This window comes from Tachypleus tridentatus, chromosome 12 (assembly GCF_004210375.1).
Source record: "Tachypleus tridentatus isolate NWPU-2018 chromosome 12, ASM421037v1, whole genome shotgun sequence".
Lineage (NCBI taxonomy): Eukaryota > Metazoa > Arthropoda > Merostomata > Xiphosura > Limulidae > Tachypleus > Tachypleus tridentatus.
In genome coordinates, this window is record NC_134836.1 from 99,954,881 (window position 1) to 99,982,396 (window position 27,516).

Consider the following 27,516-nt stretch of genomic DNA (forward strand, 5'->3'; position numbering starts at 1 on the left):
GACATGAACTAGACCTAGTTATATTAAACTGTGATTTTTATTTATTACTTCGTTTTAAAATAATATTGTTAATTTTTGTGATCAGATAAGTACTTAATTAAGCTATGTTGAACACATGTTTAGATGGCAGCACCTGATAGTAATATTAGTACCATGCCATGGTTAAACGATGTTCTCTTTGCGTTTGACGTGTGCGTTTCTTGGTCGAAATAAGGGTATATGTTTTTTAAATTTATCTCGTTTCACTTCTGTTTTACAGCTAAGTAGATACCGTCAGAATTATCTTCACCAGCAGAAAATGTCCTACTCGACTGTTGAAAGAGGCTGCCCAAATTCTCTTGATTATAGGGTTTATTTTCGTAAGTTTTATTATTAATAGTGCACGTTTGTGTATTGCAAGTGCGGCTAAGCCACCAACAGAAGTTTAATGTAAATGTTAACTTAGGTTAAGTTGTAATATTAAAATTAGCAGAGTAACAAGACTGCTTAAATTTTAATCTGAATTAGGAGTAACAATAACCCAGAAATGTTCAAAATAAATAATTTTAACTGGTAATAATGTTTTAGAAATATTTTTCTGTATTCCTTGCATTTATTCTCAACAGTTTGAAATTGATGCCTTAGTGTTGTATTTGGGATTTGGTACTTTGTAAATTAAAACATAAAGAAAGTTTAATGAAATTTAGCTCGTTTATTGATTGTATAAGATTAGGTTGTATTGTTTTTAAACTTAAGAATCCAACACGGGTAGAAATAAAAGATGTTATAAAACACTGTTATCATATTTTACAGTGTTCTATTTTTAACCTTCTGAAATAGTGAATTGATAAAGTATAATTCATTGTGTTAGTGGTTTCAGATTTTACTGTAAGGTGCATTTTACTAACTTGTAACTATATTTGTTGACCTCTTTTTAAATTACTTGTCTAGGAAATGTGTATGACATAGTTAACTTTTCACATAAATTTGGGGTTATTTATCATGGGAGGCTAAGAAACTGGGATTTGAAATATATTATAGTGTTGTTTTAAATAGCTTTTCAAGACCTGATGTGTAATATTTAAAATATAAGCATTAAATAACAATCTTTGGAGTAAAGAATAAATACAGAAAAAAATATATAGTGTAAACTAAGATGCTGAAAAGATCTGATTTTAAGAGATGAAATTGCATTGTACTTCTGGAGATGTCTTGGGAATCCCAAATTTAACCCCCCCCCAGGCTGTTTTTTTTTAAATGTTAATATTGAATTTTATTGCAGTGCTTCTAACTAAAAACAAATTATATTAATGTTTCTTAGCACTTAAATATGAACATAAATAGCTTTAGATGTGTGACAGATATTCTGTGTGTGTTTTTAGCAAAAATCCATTTCTTTGGTAATTAAGTGTATAAACCTGAAATTTGTGCAAGTCTGGGATCATGTACTGATCCCTGTCTGTCACATTCAGCATGGCAGTACTCAGCAGTATTACATTCCACCAATCCAAGCTTATATGTTTGTCCAGCATGCAAAATAGACCAATAAACATGATGGACATCAGTTATAGCATTTTTAAATGAACCAGTAGAATTGTTCAAGGGGAGTTAAATAGTAAATTTAAAGTACAGACATTCATCCTGCTCCTTTAACTGCCTACTATACTTAAGATGTATTTTTTCACAAGTTTTGTCCAATCACCTACTTCGTAAATATGCTAATATATCATTTTTACAAAGGAGAAATAGAAACAACCAGTTAATTATATTAATCACATGACTAACAGTGCTTCCAAAGACCTTGATAAAGCTGGTAATGTAAAAAAATATGATCAAATACAAGTTTACAGTTGTATCTTAGAAGGGGAGGCAACACAAACTATGTGGGGAGAAGGTAGCTCTATTTCTACTTGAAAGAAAATACATAATTTAATATTCAGGAGTTTAATGTGGGCTTAAATGGTGTTGTAATATTTTAAATATATATTTATCACTGGTGCAATTTATATTATCTATTGTAACATTGTTTTTACAGAAACCATTTGCATTATTACTAGCCATTACCTTGATATATCAAAACAGTTTTATGCCACTGCTAAGTAACCTTTGTCTTTCATGTTTGAACTTCTTTTTTTGTTAGGAATCTACAATCTATTACGTGCTTAGAAACTATTTAGAAAATAAATGGAAGATAGAAAATGTAATATTTGCTTCAGAAGTTGGTTCTATAATAGATGTGGAATACTAATAGAATTTTACTTCACTAACTTAAAGCATTAGAATCTTAATGTGAGTTTCTGTAACAAAGATTATCAAACTGGAATAAATGTTTTAAATCGTTATTTAGTGATTAATTACATTGTTCTTCAAGTATCATAATGTGTATGGTGTTAAAATTAAATAATTTAAAAAATTATCAATTTTTCTTTAAAGAACATTTTCACTTGAGAAATAGCCTCTGTGTATTGTGTGGGATTTCAGTGACTAATGTTATTTTTAATGACTCTGGATAATTTCTTTGGAGTACTTTCACACTGAAATTTGTGGTGTCCCTAGGAAAGCATTACTTAAATTTCTCTAATAGCTGGTGTATTTTTTTGTAGTGGTTGTTCAGGCTTAAGTTATCAAAATTATTGTTGGCTTTACATAGATTGTTATCAGTAAGTCTTTATAGTTGATAGTTTGACATCATTGTATATTTGAAGTTGATTATTGTCAGTAGTTCAAGATAACAGATCAGTGTAGATCTAAAAAGCACACAGGAATAGCATGTCTCGTTTATTAATTGGTCAAATAAAGGTCAAATCCATCCCTTGCTAAAATGGGATATAGGCTTTGTTGTTGGACTCCAGCTTAGTTGCCAAGAAGTTTGATTTTGGAAAAACTATTTTTATTATCAGATGCATTAAGTTAACTTTACATGTACAGTAGTTGTGATAAAATCAAAATTACATTATGATCTTCAGTACTTTTTATTTGGACATTAACACTCCTTAGCATACATATTTAATATTTTGAATGTCTTTCAAAGTATAGCCTGACAAAGATGCATCTTCCCAAACCTGATTCTTTAAGAATATTTGTTATCATAAAACATGTTAAATGTCTTTGACAAGTGAACTTTAAAATATTAAGGAATATTTTCCTTGTTTTTTTTCTTGGATTTCTAATGCTATCTACAAGATATAAATATTATGTAGATTCTGTGTTTATTCACACAGTAATTACTGTTTAAGAGAAACAAATAGACATATCATACACAGGTTTTTAGTAGTAAGGAAACAATTTCTAAATTTAACTTTAGAACAGTTGATAAAGATGCAAGATACACATACTATACAAGTTTCTTATATCTGTTTGATATAGTATTCCTGCACAAACATCTGATGTATACAGGATGGTAGTTCATTGAATGCTCTTTACTCGCATAAAACATTAATAACCCTTGTTATAAACCATTAGCATACAGGATATACAGAGGATTTTAAAGTTGATAGTCTCTTATCTTTTACATGTAGAAATAAGTGGTATACAAAGGGTAAGATGAAACAGTATAATTCTTTTGTCTAGGAGGAGAGTTTCTAATCTGAGGAAATCATGATTTGACAGTAAAAAGGTTTCCTTATTACATCTCATCTAACTAGTGACAAATAGATCTTGTGATTATTTTTTCATTAAAATAGTTTAGGATAGGAAAGTACTACTGAGACAAGGACAGTATTAACAACAATTGTTTTTATTGTCGCCAGTTATAAATGTACTTTTTGTGTACCTGAGAACTAAGTCTACAGATTTTTTTACCCTGTCAAGTACCCAGTGTATTATCCTTTTGCTAATATCTTCTCATTAGTCATCTAATTTGTTGGTTTATCTTGTATATGTATGGATAGTATTTGATTTAAAAAAAAAAAAAATGTAAGAATCCTTATTACAGACAGTAAATAGGGATTTCTGTAAGTCCATATCATTACCATCTTGTTTACTTAAACTTTCAGTTCAAAATTTTGTTAATAAAGTAAGTTAAAGCTAATTATGATTGTGAAAATTTTGTGATTGAGTGTTTCAAGCTATGAATTACATTTGAAGAATTTCTGGTTCAGCTAAACTCAAATGTATCCAGGTATAGACTTGCGGTACATGCTTAATAATGTGCTTAATGCATTTGTTGGAAACATTGAGAAAAATTGCCAAAATATTTTAAGTTTTAAGAGACTTCTTCCACCTCTTGGCTTTGTTGAAGATGATACTTCAGTTTTATTTCCACAAACTAATTTTTGTATTTTAATTGTTCCAGCTTAAGACTAAGTAGTAAGTTTGTTTTTTATTCTAAATCTCTGATTTAAAAATTTAGTTTTAAAAAATCAGAGTGAAGTATAATAGAGAAACATTTGTAAGCCTTAATGTTACTTTTTTTAGGCAATGAACTTGGCCCAATATCACCATTTCATGATATTCCTCTCTTTGCTGACAAAGAAAACAAAATTTATAACATGGTAGTTGAAATACCACGCTGGACTAATGCTAAAATGGAGGTAATTTAATCAAATTTTTAGCTAAATATATATATAATTATCTTCTGGATATTTTTCTTATCTAATTCACTTTTTGTATGATATTCTGTAAATAACATTATGGTCACTTTTGTTTACGTTTGCATATTGAAATTTTGATAGCTGTGGTTAATATTAGTTCATACCTCGCCTGCCTCTGCATTTTAACTGAAAATTGACTTAGATCTGCATTCGAGGTGCATTTATTCTGCAGACTAATTCTAGATTTAGAAGTATGTAATCTGAACAAACTGTGCATAATTGAAGTTTTCTTGTTTTGTTAGCATAAGAGTGATTAGTGATTATTGGTTCACATTTCATAACCTGAAAAGCGTCTTTTTTAATATTTGAATGATGTTTAATATCCATCTTCCACTGTTAATTATGTAAATATACATGTTTTATACACTTTAGCATATTTATATAGCTTGAATAATTTTAAAGAAATATCTATTGGTGAAAAGATGCTATAAAATCTTGCTTGAAATAATGGATACTTTTTAGAGTAAAAATAATAACAAAGGTACTCTGTGAATGATTTCATCTGTTTGGTTTAAGTTATTCTAATTTCACTGATTGTAAAAATATATATGGTTATTTTTAACTTCCTCTTACAGTAAACTTGGAGTCTTAGCAGAGTGCAATGCAATTCTACAAGGATTAGTCTGTTACTCACTAACCCATTTGCTCCCGTGAAAATCATTAAAAGCTCATGAATCGGATTTGTTTATGTATTTTGTGTCAACCACTTAATGTTATGCCTTGCTAGACCCATTAAAATTTCTATGATGAATGCAAATGACAACAAATTTCAATTTTAATCCTGTGTAGCAAGATTTGAGTTTTGAAAATTTGAGCAATTGTCTTAGTCACAATTTGTTTGTAATGTATATTTGCATTCTAAAGTTTCATTAAGTCCTCTGTTATTTGCCACATCTTAATGTCCTGTAACAATGTACTCTTAAATCTGATGAACCAAATATCTTAAATTGATAGACATCTAAATTTCTCAATCTTAAATATTTACTCTTTGTGGTAACTTTAGAAAACCAAATTCTCTGAATTAGGTTTTGTTATTTACTGAATGTACCTCATCAAATTAGTATTCTCTACCAATAAAGTTTTCTCACAGTAATGAATATGTAATGAAACAAATTTTATTATCTTTAAATCACTACCTAGATGAAAATCATTTTTTTTCCGTAGCTTCCATTTTACTCATAAAGACGACGCCAAATACTTTCATAGCTGAAAATGAGTTTTACCTTGTCTCTTATTTCATTAACCAGGAAATGAAGTTTCCTTAAATTTGTGAATTTATAAGCATCTTTCTTACACATCTTTGCAGTTTTGTTTGTTTTTTATTCGGACTAGTAAGAGCTTTTCAAGCAGTTATTTGTCATATATTAAATGCTATATTCAGCTATGTTTACTGGCTTCCATCTTCATATTAATATTAAAAAAATTGGCTTTTTCAAATCAAAAATTGTTTATCAGTGACTTTGTTAATTTTTGAAATAACGTACATAGTAATTATACTCATCACTGTCACCTAAATGTTTCTACATAGCACAGAATTCTTGGTCAAGAGCAACATATAAATATATTCTATTAGTTGATGATGTATAGGCATCCTCATGTTTTACCTTTGAGTTTTGAAGGTATAAACACTATGTTGAAACTGATACCTGATCATTCTCAAAAAATTGTAAATGTAAAAACAAAAAGTGTTGATCTCTAAAGCTATCTACTCACATACTTTATTTTTAATTGTTATAACAACTATATCTTTGTTTCATCAGTTTGTTTTTTTGTATTCCATTGTACCATTTAGGATATAGTAATCTGTAATGCTGATGATAGATAAAATGCAAAGTGTATTCAAGGTAACTATTTTATAATGAAGTTTAAATGCCTATAAAATGTTCTTAATTTTTCTATGCAGATCAATACGAAAGAGCCTCTGAACCCAATTCATCAAGATGTTAAGAAAGGAAAACTACGTTTTGTTCATAACTGTTTTCCACATCATGGTTACATCTGGAATTATGGAGCCTTTCCTCAGGTATTGCAAATGTTCTTTCTTAAGCTGTTGTATATTTAATAGTGTAGAAGTGTTAGGACAGAGGCAAAAATTAGGTTTCAGACTACTTGCAAAGAACAATAGAAGATGAATCTCAGGTAAAACATTAGTTTTATAAATCTTCATACATAGTACAACAAACACTTATTGCTTTAGTTCAGCAAACAGTTAATATTTTTTTTGGGGGGCTATTATATAATTTCAATGATTTCATCTTTCTTAGCTAAGTAATTTCTTCATAGGTTGGGTAAGTGTTTGGAGTCATTATCTTGGTAATAGAATTCTTTGCCAATAACACAAACTACTGGGTATATCATGATGGATCAGTATCTGATGGCACTTGTGCTGGTCCATTATATCATCTATTTTGCATATTTCTCCTGTTGCCTCGACAGAATAACACCCCAAACCATCACACTACCTCCTCCATGTAGGTGCTATGCATTGAGGTATCTTTCACCTTTCTTCCACAAATCGTACAACAAACACTTTGAACCAAATACTTCAAACTTGGATCGTCCTTCCAGTAAGACCCTTTTCCAATCAACAGTCCAGTTTTTGTACTTTTTAGCAAATTTTATTCTCTTGTAAATATTTGGAGACCAAAGTAAAGGTTTTTAACTGCTACACGACCAAATATTTCGTTTTCATTGAGTTTTCTTGATGCTATTGATCGGGACACTTTTCTGTCTTTTAGTACATGATAATCTCATTTGTGAGATCAGTGGTAGTTTTCCTTCTGTCACAAAAGCTGCATGAATGAAGATACTCAAATTTCAAATTTATCCTCCTCAGTCTCATGATGTAGGGTGCACTTTACAGTGTTTGGGAACATCTCAAATCTGCAGCAATTTGTCGTAAAGTCCAATCAGCCTCACTTGAAGCTTTTTATGCACTCTCTCAATTTTCTACACCTTAACATGACAAACTATATAATGTTAAACACTTTTTATCAAAGTTTATTTGTGGAATGCTTTAAAAAAAAAAATAACTTCTAGCACATACCAGTACCTTGTGTTAGCTTTTTTCTATATAGTTAACACTGTCTGGGGTGCCATGACCTGACAGTTGTTTTAGACCCTAAATTTGATTGATATTTTATTCAAGTGGAACCCTTGTGGCATACCCTCGGTACCAGTATAGGGTAATTCTAAATAATATTCTCACCCTTTCTCATTTACTTATCAACAGGTACCATAATGTTGAAATTTACATTCTGTAAATTTTATTTAGTTCCATAAAATGGAACCAATGACAAGATATTTTTTTATCCTAACACTTTTGTACAATACTGTAATTCATACTGTTACTACAAGTATCTCTAAATGTTCTTTTGCATTATGCAACACTTCTTAACCCAAGTTATCAAATAGTGTATTGAGTTAAATTATTTGTAGAATTTTGTCAAGATGGTTCAAGAGTTCCTACTTATCCATTTAGTCAAATACAGCTTGTCAAAACTTGGTATGTAATATTCTTGTATGGTCTTACCTCCATTGCATCAGTCAATATACTCCACAGATTTTGTGCCACTTTTGAACATGTGTGTAACATGTGACCATTTTCCACCAATAGTGCAGCACTTGTGTTAATGCAGTTGATATTCTTTCTCAGTCATCACTTTTTTGGTTGGTAGTCTTTAGAACTGTTTTTATGGGTTTTATCATATGACTACCATTTGTGATATTCATTGATGTTTCAATACCTTCAGCAGCTTTTTATTTACTGTTTTTGCATTCACTTGTTTCGATTTTTTTTTCAGTTGTTTGTTGTTACTGAATTATACAATAACTTAGAATGACTTCACAATTCAACATGTTGACAAAGGATGTTCCCAACCCTTTTTCCTGCACCTTATTTTGGTCTGTTAGGGAACTGTATTGGCTTGCCATTCCTCATCACATGGCTATCAAGATACCTTAGAGCTTTTGTTTTATTGACTCTTTACCCACTTAAGCTTGTTGTTTTGTGGTCTACTTTATGGTTAAGGAAGTAATGCAGTGACCAGTTATTTCTAAGCAGATTTTTCCACTCAGTTTAACTGTTAGGTACCTATAATGGCCTCTCCATCTTTAAACTGTTGGATTCCAGCAAGACATGAGATCATAGCAAATTTTCTTGATGCTGTAAATATATTTTCAGATACTTGCCTCTCTTTCACTCTTTACACCCTTTTTGTCCTGTCCTATTCATTTCAGATTCTGCCAGTTCATAAAAGTGAAGACTGAGTGGAAAATCAGAGGTAATTAGCTGCACCAGTACAGCTGGGGCTATGCTGTTGGTGGCAGGCAGTCATGTATTCAAAAGTGACACAAAATTTGTAGGATATATAGACTGAGCTGAGCATTAAATTTTACCAATTTTTTTAGGAGGCAGTGAATGAAAATTAACCTCTGCCATTTTGGCTATTCATCTTAAATTATTAAAATTTAGGGTCATTTCTATGGTACTTCTGGTACAGAATAAAGTAAATGTGACATTACTGATTTTTTATAACCATTTAATAGTCAATGTTGCTAATCAGAAACTGAGACATTTTACTCTATACCTGTTTTATTATATTTAAAGTAAAATTGACTTAAATATTTATTTTATTTTTATATATTACAATAACTAAACTTTTATTAGGAAACTTGCTTCTTGTTGAGTTCCTTCTACAAATAATACTAGTCTTAAGTTAGCATAACATAGATACCAGAATGTTGAAAGTTTCTCTTTCATTGTAGCCCATTTATTAAAGAGAATGACCTGTAATTGGTTCACAGATGTCCAAAGAAGTTTAGTGATAAATACAGTCCAAGTTTATCCCAGCGATGAATTTCAGATTGAAATTCAGATGATTCTACTGGTCAATAAATGACAGCAATCACAGTATATGCATGTTGACATGTTGCATTACATCTTCAGCAAAGGATGGAAATGTAACATTGTAGTGTGAACATAATCAGCAACAACTTTTTAATTATATTTGAAACATTATTGCCCTTCTAAAGAAATCAGGAATCTAATCCTTGTCCCAAGTACATGTTTTACATCATCTTTGGGATCTGCACTGTTTCTACAATACAGTACATAGTTTTATCCCACCATTATTATTGTAAAATATGAAATATGTTAAAGGAATGGGCAAAACAACATGTTTTGGTGTTTACAGGTGTATTTTGCCCCTGTGGCAATGGGCTTGGTATAATTTACACTGGTTCATATACACATTTGCACATGTTAAGAATTTACCCTACAGCTTTTGACATGGTATGTGTACCTTCACAAAATTTGGCAGACTTTTAGTAAAGATTACAAGTTTTTCATACACAGAAAAAATCAGATTTTTAAAGAAATGTTTTTACTGGATTTGTTTTAAAATAAAGTGTTTGGTTAATAGTTCAAGTGTGAAGCGATTTCATGGTATGATTAAAAAAGTATTATTCATCCTCAAACATTGTATGTGTAATCTCTAAAACCTCCTAAATGCATTTCAAACATTTGTCTTCAGTAAGTCTTCATTGTTATTTTCTATACCCTGCATGGAGTCTGTTAGCTAACTGACCTTGTAACCATCATTAAAATATCAGAAAATAAATGTAAATTTTGATTTTTTTCTTAATAGAATTACTACATATTATAACACAAATACAAATGTTTAGTCCAAGTAACTTAAGACTCATAACCTTGTACATTTATATATATTTTTTATTATATTGATCTTTAGTAGTTAGGTGCATGTGCACTCATGTTACCATATCCAATAATTAAAAATGAGCTGGTTTTGTTTTAGCGGATTAGTATTTTGTATTATACAGTAACATTTCAGTTATTATACAATATATTATTAAACTTATTTTTTTAAAACAGAACAATAAATCAAGAAGTAAAGCAAACAATTCTCTTGTGGCTATAGCCTTTGTACTTGATTGTTGCTAGACGTAGGCTGCTAAGCTTTCTAAAATTTTGACATGAAGGGATATCAAACAAAATTTAAGTTTTACGTGTACAAAGAAATCTGACTGTACTGATACCACAGATACTGGTAGAATTTCACTAATTTATCAAGACTAATTACTAAACTGTAGATCTAAAAAAAGTATGAAACTTCTAACAAACTAAAGACACAGCCTACCTCCCTCAAATCTTGGGATTGATAGGATGTAATAGCCTTTACACAGATTAAAACAGCTGAGAAAACCACTCTGGGGACATCTTAAGCTGTTGATTGGTTATTTACATGTTATATACGTTAGCAAGAATACATAAGGAACTGTTTCTAAAAATTTAAACATTTGAAGAGGGCCACCATGTTGTTTGATTTAGTACATAAGCAATATCTCAGCAAAGTAAAAGAAGTTTCTTATTTTATGTTCTACCTTGTCAACGTGAGTAATTTGAGTTCTGAATTTGTATGAAACTATTGACTTAGTATTTCGATGCCACAAACATCTAATTTTAAACAGCATAGCATTAGCATACCACATAACTCACTAAAATCTATATTCAGGTGGGTTCTTTTTATATTTTTAAGAAATTAACCTTTATATGATATTAAAGTTTATTATCTACAATTTGATTCCAGTCTTATTCACGTAAGTTCATAAAATAATAGTTCAATAAAATTCTGAATGCAAGTCAACAAATGTGATTGCATGGCCACATGTAATTATGTTTTCCTCAATCAATCACGTTCAACTCTCCATTATCATTGCTGATTGATATCAGTCAAAGTCGGTTTTTGAAATAATGCCCCATAATAAAAGCCACAATGATTTGTCTTTGAACGTTAGAGAGATCCTGTGTTTTACAGTAGTATTTTCAGGAATCTAAACCATTTAATGTCTCGTAAACAAATAACTTACAGTGCAAATTGATGGAGAATTCTACAAATATGTAGTTTGTTTGTTTTATTCTTTTAAATAAAACTATTAATTACTGTGTATGATTTCTAACATTATTTGCTGTAAACCTGGATACTTGTAGTTTATTATAATTAGAACACATTTAAATCCAACATATTTTAGATATTTTGGGTCCTAAAAGTAGAATGTATTTTTATGAAAAAAATAACAAGAGGTGATGTTTCAGAACCTAAATAACATATCCATGAACTTTTCAGCTGTATGAATATTACCTATTGGTCTTGATTTATTATGTTGATACATTAGTTGTACTATTGTTTTGATATTTAAAAAAAAGTTAACAGAGAAAGGCAAATGATTACTTAGTTATTAAATTTTTAAACTATAGAAATGGATATAATACAAGGACATGATACAATTTCTGAATAAATGTTAACTTTACACTTGTAATGATAAGGTAGGATTTTATGACCACAAAATAGGTTAAATGAAAAATCAGATTTATCAAAAGGTCAATATATAAGATTCCTATTTGAAGAATAACAAGTAAAATAATTTTGTTTGTAATTTAGCATATTTATTTGGAAAAAAAAATTTAAATAGTAAATAGTTTCTCCTTTTTCCATACTGTAGTTGGTGTTTAATCAACATCTGATATTTTTGTAGACGTGGGAGGACCCTGGTAAAGTTGATTCATCAACTGGTTGTAAGGGAGACAATGACCCAATTGATGTGTGTGAGATTGGTTACAGGGTGAGTGACATTATAGAAGTATTTGAAGGACAAATGTGTACTGTAATTTTCTTTAACATTTTCTGAACATGTTTGAAACTGTATAAAATTTCTTGTTTTGTAACTTAATAAATAAATTTAAGAATTTTTTAGTCATACTTGAACATTGGTATTAACTTTAAACTTAATATTTTTATTTTATAACTGGATGTTTTTAATTTTGTTAAATGCATAGCATATGCTCAGTGTATTTGCAAGACAGTGTAATGAAAATAAGAAATAAACTTGTTGAAAGTGTGCTATAATGTTTAATTTTCTTTACTTTTTTCCTGATTTATTTTTATAGTAAAATATCTGTTATGAAAAAAATGTTTCTTTTTTGTCATAATTATTGTATAATTTTTCTCCTTTCAAAATAAGAGCATTTTAAATTAGTTTCAAACTTGCATACCAGATTCAGAAGTTTTTGAATACCTTCAATATATCTGAAACATTATCTTTCCCAATTGTTCAATTTTTCTTTGGGTTGTTTTTGTTATTTTTTGGATGAGTTTCAGAGAGATGAAAAATACTGAATCTGTTTGCAATGGCACATGATAGAATAAAAAAGGTTGTCTGAAACTTTGTAGAATGGATCTAAAGACTGAGTCCCTTATAGAAGAAAGGCAGCATGTGTGTGTATATATATATATATATATATATATATATATTAAATTTGATGAAGCTTTGTAGAATGGATGCAACTACCTGTTGTGGAGACACAAGCGTAGAGAACATTTCAAAAGTCTTCTGCCTTTCGAAACATCATCCTCTAGGCTTGTCTCTGTGTGTCCATTCTACAAAGTTTCATTGTGAATACTCTGCCTAAATAATCTATTAAACTTGGTTGTGTCTATAATTTTATGTAGATAGCAAGTAGGGGACAAGTAATCCAAGTTAAGGTTCTTGGAATCATGGCTCTCATTGATGAAGGTAAGAATTATTGATATTATTTTTGGAATTGCAATTGCAAGTTTAGATTTATCCCATTTTTTCAGACTGGAGGTATGTCTGATATTTCTTAATTTTTATTTTTGTTCTCAGTGAAAATACACAATGGAATTGTATGAAATCCATCACGAACACTTATTTGGTTTCTGCTTTAAACATTCATATACTTTGGTTTACTATTTTGACCTCTAAGGTTATGAAATTTCTAAAATTTTGCTCTGATCAGCTCTTTCTAGATGGCCTGGCATGTCCAGGTGGTTAAGGCTCTCAGCTCATAATGTAAGGGTTGTGGGTTTTGATTCCTGTCGCACCAAAGAGTTCTCTCTTTCAACTGTGGGGGTATTATGAAGCGATGATCAGTCCCATTTATTTGTTGATAAGAGTAGTCCAAGAGTTGGTGGTGAATAGTGATGACTAGCTGCCTTCCCTCTAGTCACACTGCTAAATTAGGGACAACTAGTGTAGATAGCCCTCATGTAGCTTTTGAGTTGCATAGTAGGCTGGAGGCAGCTCTGGTTTATGTTAGCTACTTGTGGTGTTAAAATACAAAGTCTGTAGTTATGAAATTTAACTATGTAGTCTTAGTATTTGTTTTCTTTAATTTGTAGTCATTCTAAAATAAAGCATAATTTAAATTTTCTAATTTTATGTGGTGGTTACAAAATTGGTTAAATCAACTGAACCCTGACAGATTTATTAGTGAAAATAAGTTTTTTTTTGAGAAATGTTTGATAAAACTATCTGGACATGAGAAGGATTTCACACACAATTTTCTTGTATACGAGTATTTTTTATAGCATGAAAAATTATAACAAGCACAAAATAGTTACAAGGTCAGCCCCAGGGACAAAGTTCATACTAAAACAATAAGAGGCATTGTTTTGAAAAAAAAGAAAATATTTTCATTTTTGAGTTTTTATTGCAATGCCCAAAACCCTCTTACCTGTTCATTTAGTTTCAACATATTTTACATTTGATTAATATTTATTGAGACTATTTGTTGCTAGTAGTAGTCACCACCTACTAGCAGTTTTAATGCATTTTGTATAAATTAAAATTTTTGAGTGATCTAAGATTTTACTGCTGAAAATAGTTATCACAATATATTCTACAATATTGCCATCTGAATAGTTTACTGTAACTTGCCATATGGATTAAAGCTAAGTGAATCTTTTAATAGATAAGCATTACTAAGTAGAATGTTTAGTAATAAGACCACTAGCAAATAAAATACTAGAAGGAAGAATAAGTGTTATTTTGAAAGAATGATAATTTCTTTACAAATTATAAACCTGTACTTTTGGAGAAAAAAAATTCTATTTACTAATACTTATCTTTCAATAGATAGTTTAAATAAAAATTAATTTTCACTTGTTATAATAATTATGTATTTTAAAGACACGGTTTCATATTATTTACTCATTAATATTCATATAGATGAAACTGATTGGAAGATTATTGCAATTGATGTTAATGACCCTTTGGCAGACAAACTGAATGGTAAGCTTGTTTCCTTACAGAAAAAAGTAGTTTTTTCATCAGACCCTATTTTTGCTTGTAGCCAAAATTGGTATAAATTTGATAAATATATTAATAGTCGTAACTACTTCTCAGAAGTTTGCAAGATTTTAATGAAAGTTTTCTTTTTCACTATGTGTAAAAAGTGATTATATTATAAATTTGCCTTTTTTAAACTATGTAATTTTCCTTTCACAAAAATAAACTTTCAAAATGATGAAACTTTATACAATGGACACCAACTGCCTGTTGTGGAGACAAGTGTAGATGACAATGTTTGGAAAGTCTTGCCTTTCGTCTTCAAGGTAGTGAAAGGCGGAAGACTTTTGAAACGTCGTCCTCTACACTTGTGTCTCCACAATAGACAGTTGCCATCCATTCTGAAGTTCATGAATATTCTGCCTAAACAAGCTGTCAAAGAATATTTCAATGTATCATTATTAACAACAAATTTGTTATTTTACCATATTATATGCATAAATATACTCAGAATTACTTTGCAGACAACATGCACCACACGTATGCACGCACCGTCCAAAACATTAATAAGATCTTTTCTTGCTGTGTCTGTGTATATCAATATTTTGTTATTGCAGCAAAAACAGTTACTCCCATAGTAAAATAATATTACAACATAATTATCTGAGAACGTGAACTAGAATATGGAAAATGAACTTAAATTATTGCTATACATAACAAAGTTGAGTTTTGAAGAGCATGGTCTAAAGAACATTACAGTATTTTCTTGCAACTGGGATTTACAAAACACTGTTTTGGAGGTAGAAGTGATTTTGTGCAAAGACTTGACCATGAAAAGTTTAAGAGGGCAAGTAAAACAGTGAAAGACAATTTACAAAAGATAAGCTAATTTTCAGGCACTTTGGGGAAAGGTTTATACAGTAAATTAGAAGTGTGGAATGCCATTTGATGGTATCAGAATTCTAGTAGATCCATAACTAATCAGTTGTATAACTGTGGTTAAACAAGAACCTACTAGGAATGAATTATTCATTTAATGCTTCAAAAGGAACTTCTAATACCAGGTTTTCTTAAAGTTAAGTGTTGAAACCTCAAAATTTCATGGAGATTGTTTGAAAGAGAACATGTACATTTGTGTAAAAAGTATCTAACGTTGTAAACTTCCACCTTAAATTGAAAAAATGTTAAGTTAAATATACAAAAGCTGTAAAGAAATCTGAGTTGTGAAATTAAATGCTCACCCATAATGTACATTAATATTTGTACTCACCCTCATAGAAATTAATGTTAAATGAAACGAACAAAGATTGGCACATGAAAGTAATCATAATATTTGCTATAGTTATAAATATTTACTGTTTAAAAAAAATACTAGAGATTTGGTTAATTTGCAACATCATGAACACTGAAGTGCCACATATTGCAGACTTGTATCTTTCATAATACAAACAAACTGCTGTTTGAATTTGAATAGTATGTAATATGGTAGTGAACATGAACAGTTGAATTGTAAAGTCATGAATCTAAGTATCAAGACATTGTTTATTTTTCTTTAAGTTTTCACATTACAAATGTGTGCTAAATATTTCATTTGCTATTGAACGTTTACAGATATCGAGGATGTTGAAAAACATATGCCGGACTCGTACAGGTAAGTCATAGATATGTGAATGTTTTGTTAAACTCTATTCACACATTTTACTTTGGTATAGTATTAAGAGTATTTATTTACTGAATATTGCTTCACTGTATTTGTTTACTAAACATGAAATACTTAGTATTTTTTCAGTTGTGCTCTACTAGGTTCTCTCAGTTGATAGTAAAACAACTTCAGGAGTTGTATCTTACTGTAGTATGAACATATAATTTGAATGCATACTTTGTATTTTCTTCAGTGTTCAAGGTAATTTGGTATTAAAATGCCTTAATATATTTTAATCTGAGAAATAAGCACATATTTCACCCATGAATTCCATCAGTTACTATTTTCTATCTTCACAGAATAAAGGATGTTTTATTTTCACATATTCCAATTTTATAGGGGTTTTTGTTTGTAAGAAGTACTTGGTAATTTTCTTACTCTTTTGCATGCAAAAATCCAAAAATATTGTTCATTTTTATACTTGTCAACAGGTTATAGCATGATTTATCATGTTTAGAAAAGTTATTAGAAGTAAATTGCCCACACACAAATTGTACATTGATAAAACTTTCATGTTTCTGTAAACTTTTACTTCAGGCAACCCATGAATGGTTTAAAATCTATAAAATGCCAGATGGAAAACCTCAAAATCAGTTTGCTTTTGACGGTGAAGCAAAAAACAAGGTAAGAGGTTTTTTGAAGAATATTGAAACACCATTTTACATATAGTGTGTAATATGGTGATTACAGAAATTAAACAGTTCATATAAAAAAAAAAACTATACAATCAATTATCTTAGTTAAACAACTTTGTGTACTAAAATGTTTAGGTATAAACACCATGATGCATATTTGTGAAGATAGTTTGTACCTTTTATGCAATTATGAAGATTTCTCATGTGAAGCCTGTGTTATAAACAGGAAAGTTCTTGCAGTACATCGTCTGACTGTAAGAAGGAAACGTAATTAACCTTTAAAACTTTCTAACTGGAATTCTGAACTAAATACAGACTGAAGAATTTTTAATGTTTAATGTAATTATATAAAGCATTATATAAGTCAAATATTTTCACAGCTGTACAAGTAAGGTAAACATTAAAATATTTATTTTAGTATCAAATAAAATGTTTAACTTTTTACATAACTGTTAATTGTTTTCTTTAGAATATTGAACTTAAGATTGTATTAGACTTGTTAATTCTAAATGCTTGTTTGTGCTATGTGTGTGCACTTGTCAGATATCACTATACTACACTAGTTAATGTAAATTATCTAAAATCATGCCAAAGTTTCAATAGAAGCCTATCTTTATTCCTAAGGAGGGATATTTTCCACAGATAGTTTCTCTTTTAAATATAATAAATCAATGAAATGAGAAGATAAGTTCAAAAACAGTCATTGAGTAATATTTTTGGTTAATTACAAGATTTTAAAATCCTTAAGAGAATTTATCATGAGAATCAAGGTTCTCATTGTGATGAAATTCATACTGTTTAAAAGTGGAATAAAATTAATGAAAAGGGAAGGCTAAAAATATTTTTGTTTGTAGCCCTAAGCTAGTTTAAAGTTCAAGTGGGTAAGAAGGTAACTTGTTTTTTATAATTGCTTTGCAAAATTTTCAGAAATACCTCCAGGTTTTGTGACCATCTAAAACAACATTAAAATCATACAGTTACTATCAACATTGATTCTAAAAAGAGAACTGAAGAAATTTCTAATTATTTTGCCCTGCCCCACACACACATGTTCATAAGTAGTAAATTCTCCACTGCTAGGTCAGGAATTTTAGTATCTCAGTGCATTGGTCAATCAATATTGGAATGTCAATTGGTAGTCAGCAGATTTTTCTCAACTTGTGGACTATATAAATTTCTAAAAAAATAATTTAACCATAATACAGTGATAAAAGTTTAAGTTCAAAATTCAGCAAATTTGTTAGATGGGTCAGTATATCAGCAGTAATTGGTGAAAATAAATTCCCATGCCACAATGTCAAAAAAATGTCTGTCAGCCACAGTTTCGGACGGTAGGTCAGTTTGTAATTATTCAAAAACATTGGTTGAAAACTATCAACTCATTAACTAATTTTGGCTCAAGACTGCCAAACTGAAGTGCTATTCATATGAAGTAAATCTATTATAGACTGAATAACAGAATTGAGGGAGGGGGGGAATTGCTATTATTATTACCAAACTTAGTGGCATAAATCCAAATGATACATTTCTATGGAGCTCTAAATGCTACTTTGGACTGCAACTAAATATATAATGATGAAGATAAAAATAAACTCCTATTCATCTCAGTGACTTATAATTGAAGACAATTCAAACATGTGAGAGAAAAAAAGAGATATAATAAGTCTTTGTAAAACAATATTAGTTATGCATTAGCCTGATGGCATAGCTATACTGAGTGTTAAATTTTTCTAAGTGTATTTATTCTTAGAGATTAGAAATATATTTAACAATAAATGAGAAAACCAGTAGATTGCAATGCATCAAAGTGCATGTTATGTTCCATATTTATTTTGACATAACATTGGAAATTTGCATTTTAATGTTGATTTTATGCATCAAAATCCATTTGTAAACCAAAAACGACATTAATGAAAGAAAATTAAAGCTATTATTTTAAATCTGAAATTTCTTTATTTTAACAAAATAATTTGGTAAATAAAATAAGAGGTTTCTCTATTTTGCTTCTAATGTAGTTTGTAATACTGTTTTAAAATAATGTTAAACATGTCACAAAAAAAAACTGAACATTGACATCAAGTGCTTCTTTTATCTCTTATTGGTTTTAAAATGTGCAGTCTTGTTTCTATGTTCCATCCTTAGACCTGTTTTGGTATTGTTTCAACAATAATTTGTTAAACCTACATTTATCAGTGTTCTTCTCACTAGGTAGAAGTCGTAAAGTATAAATCTGCTACAGAAATGCTTTAGTGTTAAGAAAAAGCAGTGGAGTTTTTAAACAGTTTTCAGATTTTGTAAAGGTCATTAACTTCATATTGTAAAGACATAAATATTATTAAAATCTAAGTGATTTATTTTCAATAATTAACTTTCTTTCATAAGGACTTTGCTGAAAAAGTTGTAGAGGAAACTCATGATAATTGGCAGGATCTGATCCAGAACAAAACGGAGAAGGAAGAATTAGCATGGTAGGAAAGTCTAGTTGATGTTTTGCATCTTGGCATGGAACCACTTTCAGATAGTTATAAATATTCTCTGTGAACCATTGAGAAAACTCTATTCCCTTTGTTTTGTATTAAAGTTAATTCAGATGTGTTCTCATAAAATTACTTTTTTAAAAAATGGTTTTCTTGAACAAAACATGTTGAAGAAAGTTAATGTATTCAAGCTTATTTAAAAGTTTGAAATGAAAAAGCCTGTGTATCAACTATTTTTATTAGAAGGGAGTATTTTTTAATATCTAGTAAAATATTAAAAATAATTTCAAAAAGATTTTTCTAATCAGTGTTGACAAATATTATGAGAACTTTCAATTGTGAATTCTCTGAAAAATGAACTTAAAACATTCTATCAAAGAAAACTTTTGTGCTACTTTGTATTGAAATACTTTGTTGTTTTGTGTAACAGCGGCATTACTTATAGGAACAGAATTTTGATATATATTTAGATATAATGCAAGTTTTTGAAATATTTTTTTCTTTATACTAACCAAATCAGAATGACTGAATATAATTGTGTTCTTATACAGAAATGTTTTTACTTGCCTTATCACTTAATGTCTCAATTTTTATTAAAGCCATTTAGGAAAAGTCAAAGCTAAATGTTAATTCATGTGACTTTTCTCAAGAATGTTTTGTCTTCTACTAAATATCAGACACAGGTGGAGTTGAAAAAAGTGATTCTTATCTGTTCAAAATTCATTCTCCAGAAAACAAACTTACTTGTAGTACTATTACCAGAAAATTTCCATTTCAGAGAAATAACAGTATTTTAGAGGTACTTTTATATTTGTTTAAGCTCAAATGTAAGTGTGGAAGACAGTCCATGCAAGATCAGTATTGATGAAGCAGAAAGCATTGTTAAGCAGAGCCCAGAACCTGGACCTGCCATGCCTCGTGATCAGAGTGGTAAGAATAGAATGAGTTTTAAAAGACTTAAAGTTGTATAGTTTCCTTACTTTTTGGTTCTTTTATTTAATATTATAATTATTTTATTCTTTTTGCAGTTTGTTTATTGAATTTTCCAGTATCTGAAACTCCAGTTTGTTTCCTGCTTTATACAGTTCTTGTTTTTTAATCTGGGACTTGCAAATGGTAAAATATTAATGAAGTTGTACTGTTTCTGGCTTTACTAAATAAAGCACTCAATATGAGATACAAAAGATAAAATGAAATATGTGAATAAGATCTGCAGTTTTGTGGCTGTGACTTTTATTAATCTGCTATCTATGGAAAGTTCAAAAATTGTTTTGAGAATTTGAAATGGTTAGTACATGTTTGCCAGTATAGTTTTCAATTACAACTTTAAGTTAATTTTTTTCAAAACCTAACTTGTAGTCTAGCATGAATTTCATTGGAAACCTTTAGCCAGCTGTTACAAATTTATAATAAGTCTTGTTTTTGGCTAATTCAGATAGAAATGTGATGGGATAACAAGAAATTAAAACATTTGACTTGTATTAGAATCAATAAAAGTAGAATTCATCTGATATAAGTTAATGCAATGATAAAAGTAAACTTCTTGGGAATGGATTTTACAACCTCAAAGAATCCTTCTGTATACTTTCCAGCCATGATTTAATGAACTTTAAGTTAAATACAAATTAACTAAAACTCTTTAAAGTTGTATAAAAGTTAGAATAATGACATTTTAAGTCTCAAATTTATTTGAACATAAATGTTTGGTTTAAAATTAAATAAAATCCTGGCTTAATATTTTTTGCTTTTATGATAAGTAGATTGTTTTAGATTGGATGCAGGCACAGATAGGTGATATTGTAGATCAAAGTAATATTAAGGTTATTTTGAAGTCTTTAAACCTGATTTGATTTACAAAAAGAAAAGCCATTTTCAAGTATTGTAGTACATTCATTAGAATGTAGTTTTGTTGCTCAGGACATAATATTCATATAGCATTCCAGGGGCCGGTATGACCACAGGATAAGGGTACTCAACTCTCTGAGTCACCAGTTTGAATCCTCATCCCACCAAACATGCTCAGCCCTTCACCCATGGGAGCTGTACAAAGTGACAACCAATGTCACCATTTGTTGATAAAAGAATAGTACAAAAGTTGAGGGTGCTTGGTGATGCCTAGCTGCCTTCCATAGTCTTTCATTGCTAAATTAGGGGTGGCTAGTACAGATAACCTTCACAGCTTTGTGCAAAGTTCCAAAAAATAACATTCCACTTGCTGAACAGTAAGCTTGAGGGCTGGTAACACTGCAATTTAGTTTGATATGATAGTGGGGAAAGCACAAATAACCCTTTTATGTTGCTTTGCTTTTAAAATCAAACATTTTGTATAGTATGTATATAGTTTTACTATTATGTTACTGGTTGGAATTTAAAATAATTAGGCAGAAATAGTAATTACAAAAAGCTGCTAAAACTATCAAAACATTATCAATTTTTCCTGTTTCCATGTAGACTGAAATAATTTGAAATCTCACAAAAGGAATGTTGTGTTCTGTTTTTTACCAGGAAGTTGCACTGTTCAGTTAAAACCTAACATAGCCAAGTAGTTCATCTTGCTTTCTAGTGTTATGTAAAATTTAAAAGTGACAAAAAAAATAAAGTGAATTTCCTGTATCATTGCTGTCTAGCTTTATCTCACTGTATTTAAAATTGTATATTGATTTGATTTTCTTTCTCCATTTTAGTGAATAAATGGCATTTTGTGCAGCTGTAATGAAGATGGCCACCATTGTTTGTTCAACAGGCTGTTCTCTCTACAAGAATAGGCTTGGATTAAAGTAAAACAGCTTATGGGGTATTTTATAAGTTGTTCCATGTTCTTTATGCTTTATTTACAAGCAAAATTCTTTAATTTAATTGTTATCTAATTATTTCAGTAAATTAACAAAAAAGAAGTTTGAATTATTATTTGGGAGGTGGGGCTAATATGATTTTGAAATGGAAGTGGTTGATCTGTATCTCCAATGTCTGAATAAAATATTTCAAAAACTTGCATCTCTTTCAGAAGTTATAGAATGTAAAGCTCAATTAATTTATGTATGTTGTATTCTAAATGGGTATGTATGTATGTATGTATGTGATATATATATTAGGGACAGTTGCTATGGGTATTAAAACACAAAACAAACCAACTTTCAACCTCATTAGCTCATTGTGAGGTTAAGAATGACATTATAAATATAATATTAATAATTACATTATTTATAGGTGATTTGAACCAGCACTATAACAGAATAATGAACTTAAGAAAAAAAATATTACAATGAGACCTTCCATTAAGAGTCCTTATTGTCATCCTCAAGTCAATAAATAATGTATGTGGCCATAGCACCTGAATACATGGGGATGTTCCATCTATAACAATAGTTCTTTCATCCACTTAAATATAGGAATATTTATTTACTTTCTCTTTAGTGTGCAGGACTATGGACTTGTGGACCCATCATTTGCATCTTGGTACCAAAAAAAAAAAAAGCACTGTATTTTCAGACCATAGGTGCATTATTGGGGTGGTGAACAAGTTCAACTATGTGGTCAGAAAAATGTTTCCCAAGATTTTGAGATGGGTGCTGTTGACTCTCTACCTTACCTGTACCCTATTAATTTTCCTTGTATATATATCCAAAATCAGACATTCTACTATTCAATCCATTTATTGTAACTGATTTTACCATTGCTTCCTGAGTCATTGATGAAATGTTTAAAACTCAAACTTAACATATTTATTACATAATGTTGAGTTACAAACAGCTTGTATTTTTTAAATTAATTTTCTAGTCTATCTTGTAATTTTCTATTTAAAGAGCTTTAAGTTTTTCATATAGTACAAATGTTCAATTTTACAGACGATGTATATGGCACACCTGTTTTTGTGTAAATTGAAAAAACTATTTTGAGATAATTAAATAGGATACCTCTGATCTTTATGGTAATGCTGCAAGTCATTTATTAACATCCATGAAGATACTATTCAACTGTAACAGAACAATAGAAACAGAAAAGTAAAATGCACAGTAAACAGACTTTATTCACCTTATTGGTTAATGAGATCACTTGAAATATAAGTGTTGGAAATATTTTTGGTATGATATGTTAGACATTTTTCTTTGTTACTTTTTATTGTTGTCTTAAATTCTAGAAAATGGAGCATTTCTCGCAAATGATTCGTTTTGTAAAAAGTAAGATGAAGCATAAGTCAACCTTAAGAAAAATTAATAAAAATTCTGCTACTGCAGCATTACTTGATGCCTTGAATGTTACCTTTATTAGAAAATTGCATATGTTCCTTCTACCCTATTTGTCAGGAGTATATGTGAGGCTTAAATATTTAACCAGAATTGCTGGCTCTAGAGGAAGTGTGAGGATAAGCAAAAGTGTTTAATTTAGAAAATAAAATATCTAGTAAATAATGGATCAACCTGCAGTTAAGTTTCACTGTTTGTTTCATGGGATATATACCTTTTAATTATTCTAATCCTGCTGAAGAGCATCTGCTCAATACTTTGTAAAGTGAATGTTTTTACATAAACAAGTTACTTAACATATTTCAAAAAAAACCAACTACAGTTCAAGTTTAAAGAATTTTTTGTTAAAACATTAGTCCCGAGCAAAGTTCATGTTTAGGCAATACATGTTTAATTTTTTTTTATCTGAGTTGGAAAAAAGACCAAAAATTTGAAATAATTCTATCAGCTGTTTTTGTTTGTTTTCTGTTTGAGTTCTCTGAATCTCAAGGACTGACTGGAACACATTTGCCAATTCCAAAAAACCATACTCCTATTGCCCGACAGTGATAGCCAGGCTTACAGGGACAGAACTGTGAGCTTAGACTATTACATCGATTTCCTTCTTCTCCCAGAGGCATACATTTCCCTACACAGAAAGAATACACTGTAAACTAAATCAATTATAGCTACTTTCCTTTCTTCTCTAAGGAAGAGAGAAAGGTACGTTACTTTTGAAAATTAAACTGTTTGATTATAATACATTATAAATGCAATAATATAAAAATATCTCGCTAAACATATGTATATTTGTAAATTAGTAACAAACTTACACTGTAATAAATTTTTTGTTTATCAATATTTAACTTTTCCCTTTGTGTAACATACCACTTCATTAAGATTAATTTGCGTAAGTTTATACTAAACTAATTTTTATATAAAAATAATTACAGTATGATTACTGTCATACATATCTGTTTATTAATTTGATTTTTGTTTGTGTGTTAATTAAAGCTTATGCTAATTTGATTCCTGTTTAATGAATTAGTTTAGTTACATTTAATTCAGTATTTTGATCAGCATTTTTCTATTGCATTTCAGCATGAATGTTGTTTTTGGTATAATCTATACAAATATCAAAATGGCTCTCGAGAAATTTACAAGGAAAGTGTTCAAGTGGTGATGAAAATAAACTCCAATTTATTTGGAATAAATGACCAAAAGGTTTTGACTTTTTGTAGTAAATATGCACTATAGTAACATAGCAACGTGAGCTTGTATAAGTTTTATAATAATGAAGCAAATTTGGTTTAATAAATTAGAGATCAATACTTTGGTTTATAAATTGTACAAACATAAGTGAACAAGTATGAATGTCTGTAAAACTGGTATACCAGATTGGCTATGTATGTACTATTTTTGCAAATTAACCATAATTGTAATTTTCTTACACGTGACTGTGGTTGGTAACGGGAAGAAGAAGGCATCAACAGCAACACAGCAATGATCTTTCTCACAGTCTTTATTGTCAGAGCATTCATGGTCTTCAGGTATCTGAAAAAAACATTAAAAACACCACTTATCACATGCATTGTTCACAATTACCTATATGGTGATAATCTTTCTTATGAGAACATTAAAAGTATTTTTAATATTAATTACACTCGTATGTCAGTCATAGTTTTGTATAATTCAGTTAAGTGTAGTTAACACGGTGTGAATATTTATTGTTTAATATATGAATGAAGTTTTTGTCAATTTTTGTAGGAATATAATCGAAGAATAGTCCACTCTTTGAAAGTGTTTGAGTTTTTAGTCTCGTTTGAAAACATTACATCTTTTGTGGATGATCCTATGTGCTGACTTCTTAACCACAACTTGTATTGTGAAACAGTAAGAAACTACACTGTTGTGACTTGCTTGAAAATGTGGCTGTAAATTAGCAGATGTGCTCTAAAATTACAATCAAAAAGCCCTTTTCAGGTTTTGATTTACTCAGTATCTTGTATGGTTCACTTCTAGTTGTTAATGGCCTTGTAATTTTCAGGTTTACTTCTATATCCATAAAGTAATTGAACAAGTATCTCAGAACAATGTGATGCCTTGTAGATCAAAAAAACTATTCTTCAACCTTGACTGAATTTTAGAGACTGGACACAAGTTAAACAGTAAAACTGTATTTCAACATGAACAAAACTTTAAAAAATGTATCATTTTTGTATTTTTCATATTTCAATGAAAATCACAGGTAATGTTAAATATCTGTCAGTAATAGAAAAAGTATAAAACTTCTATTGCATGTAGAAATTGAAGCAATATTACTTAACATTAATAATCTTTACTGTGGTGATGACCATTTTCAAGTTTTGTATTGTGCATTTGTGTTGTGAGATACTTTTTGCAGTGACTGAACAATAAAGTTGGAATTTCATTAATTTTAGATGCATTGCTTTTCTCAAGCTAAAAACAATTAGTACAGTTGGTGATATATTTTTTAAACAAGTTTGTAGTGACTCAAAGCAAATCATTAACAATTTATGCCTCATTTCTGTAATTTTTTCTGTAATATTTAATTTTAATCTTGTGCTCTCTTGGAATATAAATGTGTATTGAATATTTTGTTATTAAACAGTAAGGTTATATCTTCACAAATTTTTAATTTTATCGCTTCTTTTCTCAATGAAAGTTGTCTTAATACTTACTGGATAAAATGGAAGAACAGAACAACTACTTAAAGTTGATGTCGAAATCCACATTGTTATAACAAGATACACACATTTGCTGTTCATGATGCTTGCTATATAGAGAAGAAATACAAGCTATTATAAGCTTTATGTACAAAGTTGTTTCCATATAGGTTAAAAGTATCATTAAACTTAAAAACTTGCAAAATGTCAGAACAAAACTACTAATAATACTTAATTAAAATACAGGTTGTCATGAAAACCAACATTTTTCTTTTTAAATGTTTAGATCATAAAACTGCAATGAATTTATCAATCGGTTTTAAACTACGATTCAAAAGTATAACTCCTCTGAGTGCAGGCTTGCAATGCTAAACCTTTTAGTTTTGATGCTTGTGTTGAGAAGAGGACAATTGGTACTTTCTATGGCATTGTGCTGAATAACAAAAACAGTGAAAAGTAATGCATGCAATATTTACATGTCTTTTAGTTAGATGACTTTAAATTCATTGATAAATATCGGTAGTTTTGTTTAAAAATGTGTGCATTCTCTCAGCAAAAGTAAGTTTATATTTAGTAGAAAGAATTCATTATAAATGGAGGCTTATCATTTGAAGATTGATTTTCAGAGGAGATAATTCAGTAAACTTACATTGCATGTAATTCTTAAGTTCTAATGTTACAGTACCTGTATCTATATTTTCAAAAGTGTTTCTTACTACTTTTAAATACATAGGATTATTTTAAACAAGTAGAAAGTGCTGCCAAAACATCTACAAAAAGCTTCTATAAATTGAACTTTTTGACATAAAACAAATTTTTGACATCTCTCTCTCTGGCAGATCTAGATGTTAGCAACAATTGGTATATAGAAGGTACTGTCTTGCTGTGTAATTTTTCTCAGGTTATAAAGTTGTGAATATCTTAATCCTACTTGTTTGGTGGGCAATTTCATAGATTAGAACAACTTCAAAGTAGGTGCGATAAAAAGCTGAACAATATGTGGCACCTGTCACCTTCTCATGTGACATAACTTATCAACTGGTTTCATTGTTTGATAAATTTTAATGCACATGTTCTGTACAGTATCGATAATTTATTAACTGACTTGTTGAAC

At 29.5% G+C, this 27,516-nt stretch overlaps 2 protein-coding genes across 3 annotated transcripts; one reads left to right on the forward strand and one right to left on the reverse strand.

The window, feature by feature from the left end:
• The first annotated feature begins 150 nt into the window (after positions 1–150).
• Positions 151–26,360, forward strand: LOC143234146 (uncharacterized). 2 transcript variants are annotated; one of them, XM_076471269.1, is made up of 12 exons: positions 157–359; positions 4,396–4,511; positions 6,475–6,594; positions 12,126–12,212; positions 13,100–13,163; positions 14,619–14,681; positions 16,290–16,320; positions 16,908–17,004; positions 19,398–19,483; positions 20,313–20,422; positions 22,177–22,286; positions 22,907–26,360. In XM_076471269.1, the coding sequence occupies exons 1-11, from the start codon at positions 170–172 to the stop codon at positions 22,203–22,205; spliced, it is 993 nt and encodes a 330-aa protein (XP_076327384.1). In that variant the 5' UTR covers positions 157–169; the 3' UTR covers positions 22,206–22,286; positions 22,907–26,360. The 2 variants fall into 2 exon arrangements, with proteins under 2 accessions (XP_076327383.1, XP_076327384.1); XM_076471268.1 differs by lacking the exon at positions 22,907–26,360 and having other exon boundaries at positions 151–359; positions 16,290–16,329; positions 16,918–17,004; positions 22,177–22,484.
• On the reverse strand, positions 23,500–27,386 carry LOC143234148 (uncharacterized). Its single transcript, XM_076471270.1, has 4 exons — positions 27,225–27,386; positions 26,418–26,512; positions 25,167–25,269; positions 23,500–24,364 (listed from the first exon to the last, which is right to left on the reverse strand). Exons 2-4 carry the CDS (start codon positions 26,502–26,504, stop codon positions 24,222–24,224), a joined length of 333 nt encoding a protein of 110 aa, XP_076327385.1. The 5' UTR covers positions 26,505–26,512; positions 27,225–27,386; the 3' UTR covers positions 23,500–24,221.
• Positions 27,387–27,516: the final 130 nt, after the last annotated feature.

What these genes read in the sequence shown, in the direction of transcription:
- LOC143234146 (XM_076471269.1), top strand. Translation starts at nt 170, where the DNA reads ATGTTCTCTTTGCGTTTGACGTGTGCGTTTCTTGGTCGAAATAAGGGT. An exon ending in GGACTAATGCTAAAATGGAG is followed by an intron (nt 4,512 to 6,474) that starts GTAATTTAATCA and finishes TTTTCTATGCAG; the next exon opens with ATCAATACGAAAGAGCCTCT. An exon ending in TTTGGCAGACAAACTGAATG is followed by an intron (nt 14,682 to 16,289) that starts GTAAGCTTGTTT and finishes GAACGTTTACAG; the next exon opens with ATATCGAGGATGTTGAAAAA.
- LOC143234148 (XM_076471270.1), bottom strand. Translation starts at nt 26,504, where the DNA reads ATGAACAGCAAATGTGTGTATCTTGTTATAACAATGTGGATTTCGACA. An exon ending in CTGTTCTTCCATTTTATCCA is followed by an intron (nt 25,270 to 26,417) that starts GTAAGTATTAAG and finishes TGTTTTTTTCAG; the next exon opens with ATACCTGAAGACCATGAATG. An exon ending in GTTACCAACCACAGTCACGT is followed by an intron (nt 24,365 to 25,166) that starts GTAAGAAAATTA and finishes CTTTCTGTGTAG; the next exon opens with GGAAATGTATGCCTCTGGGA.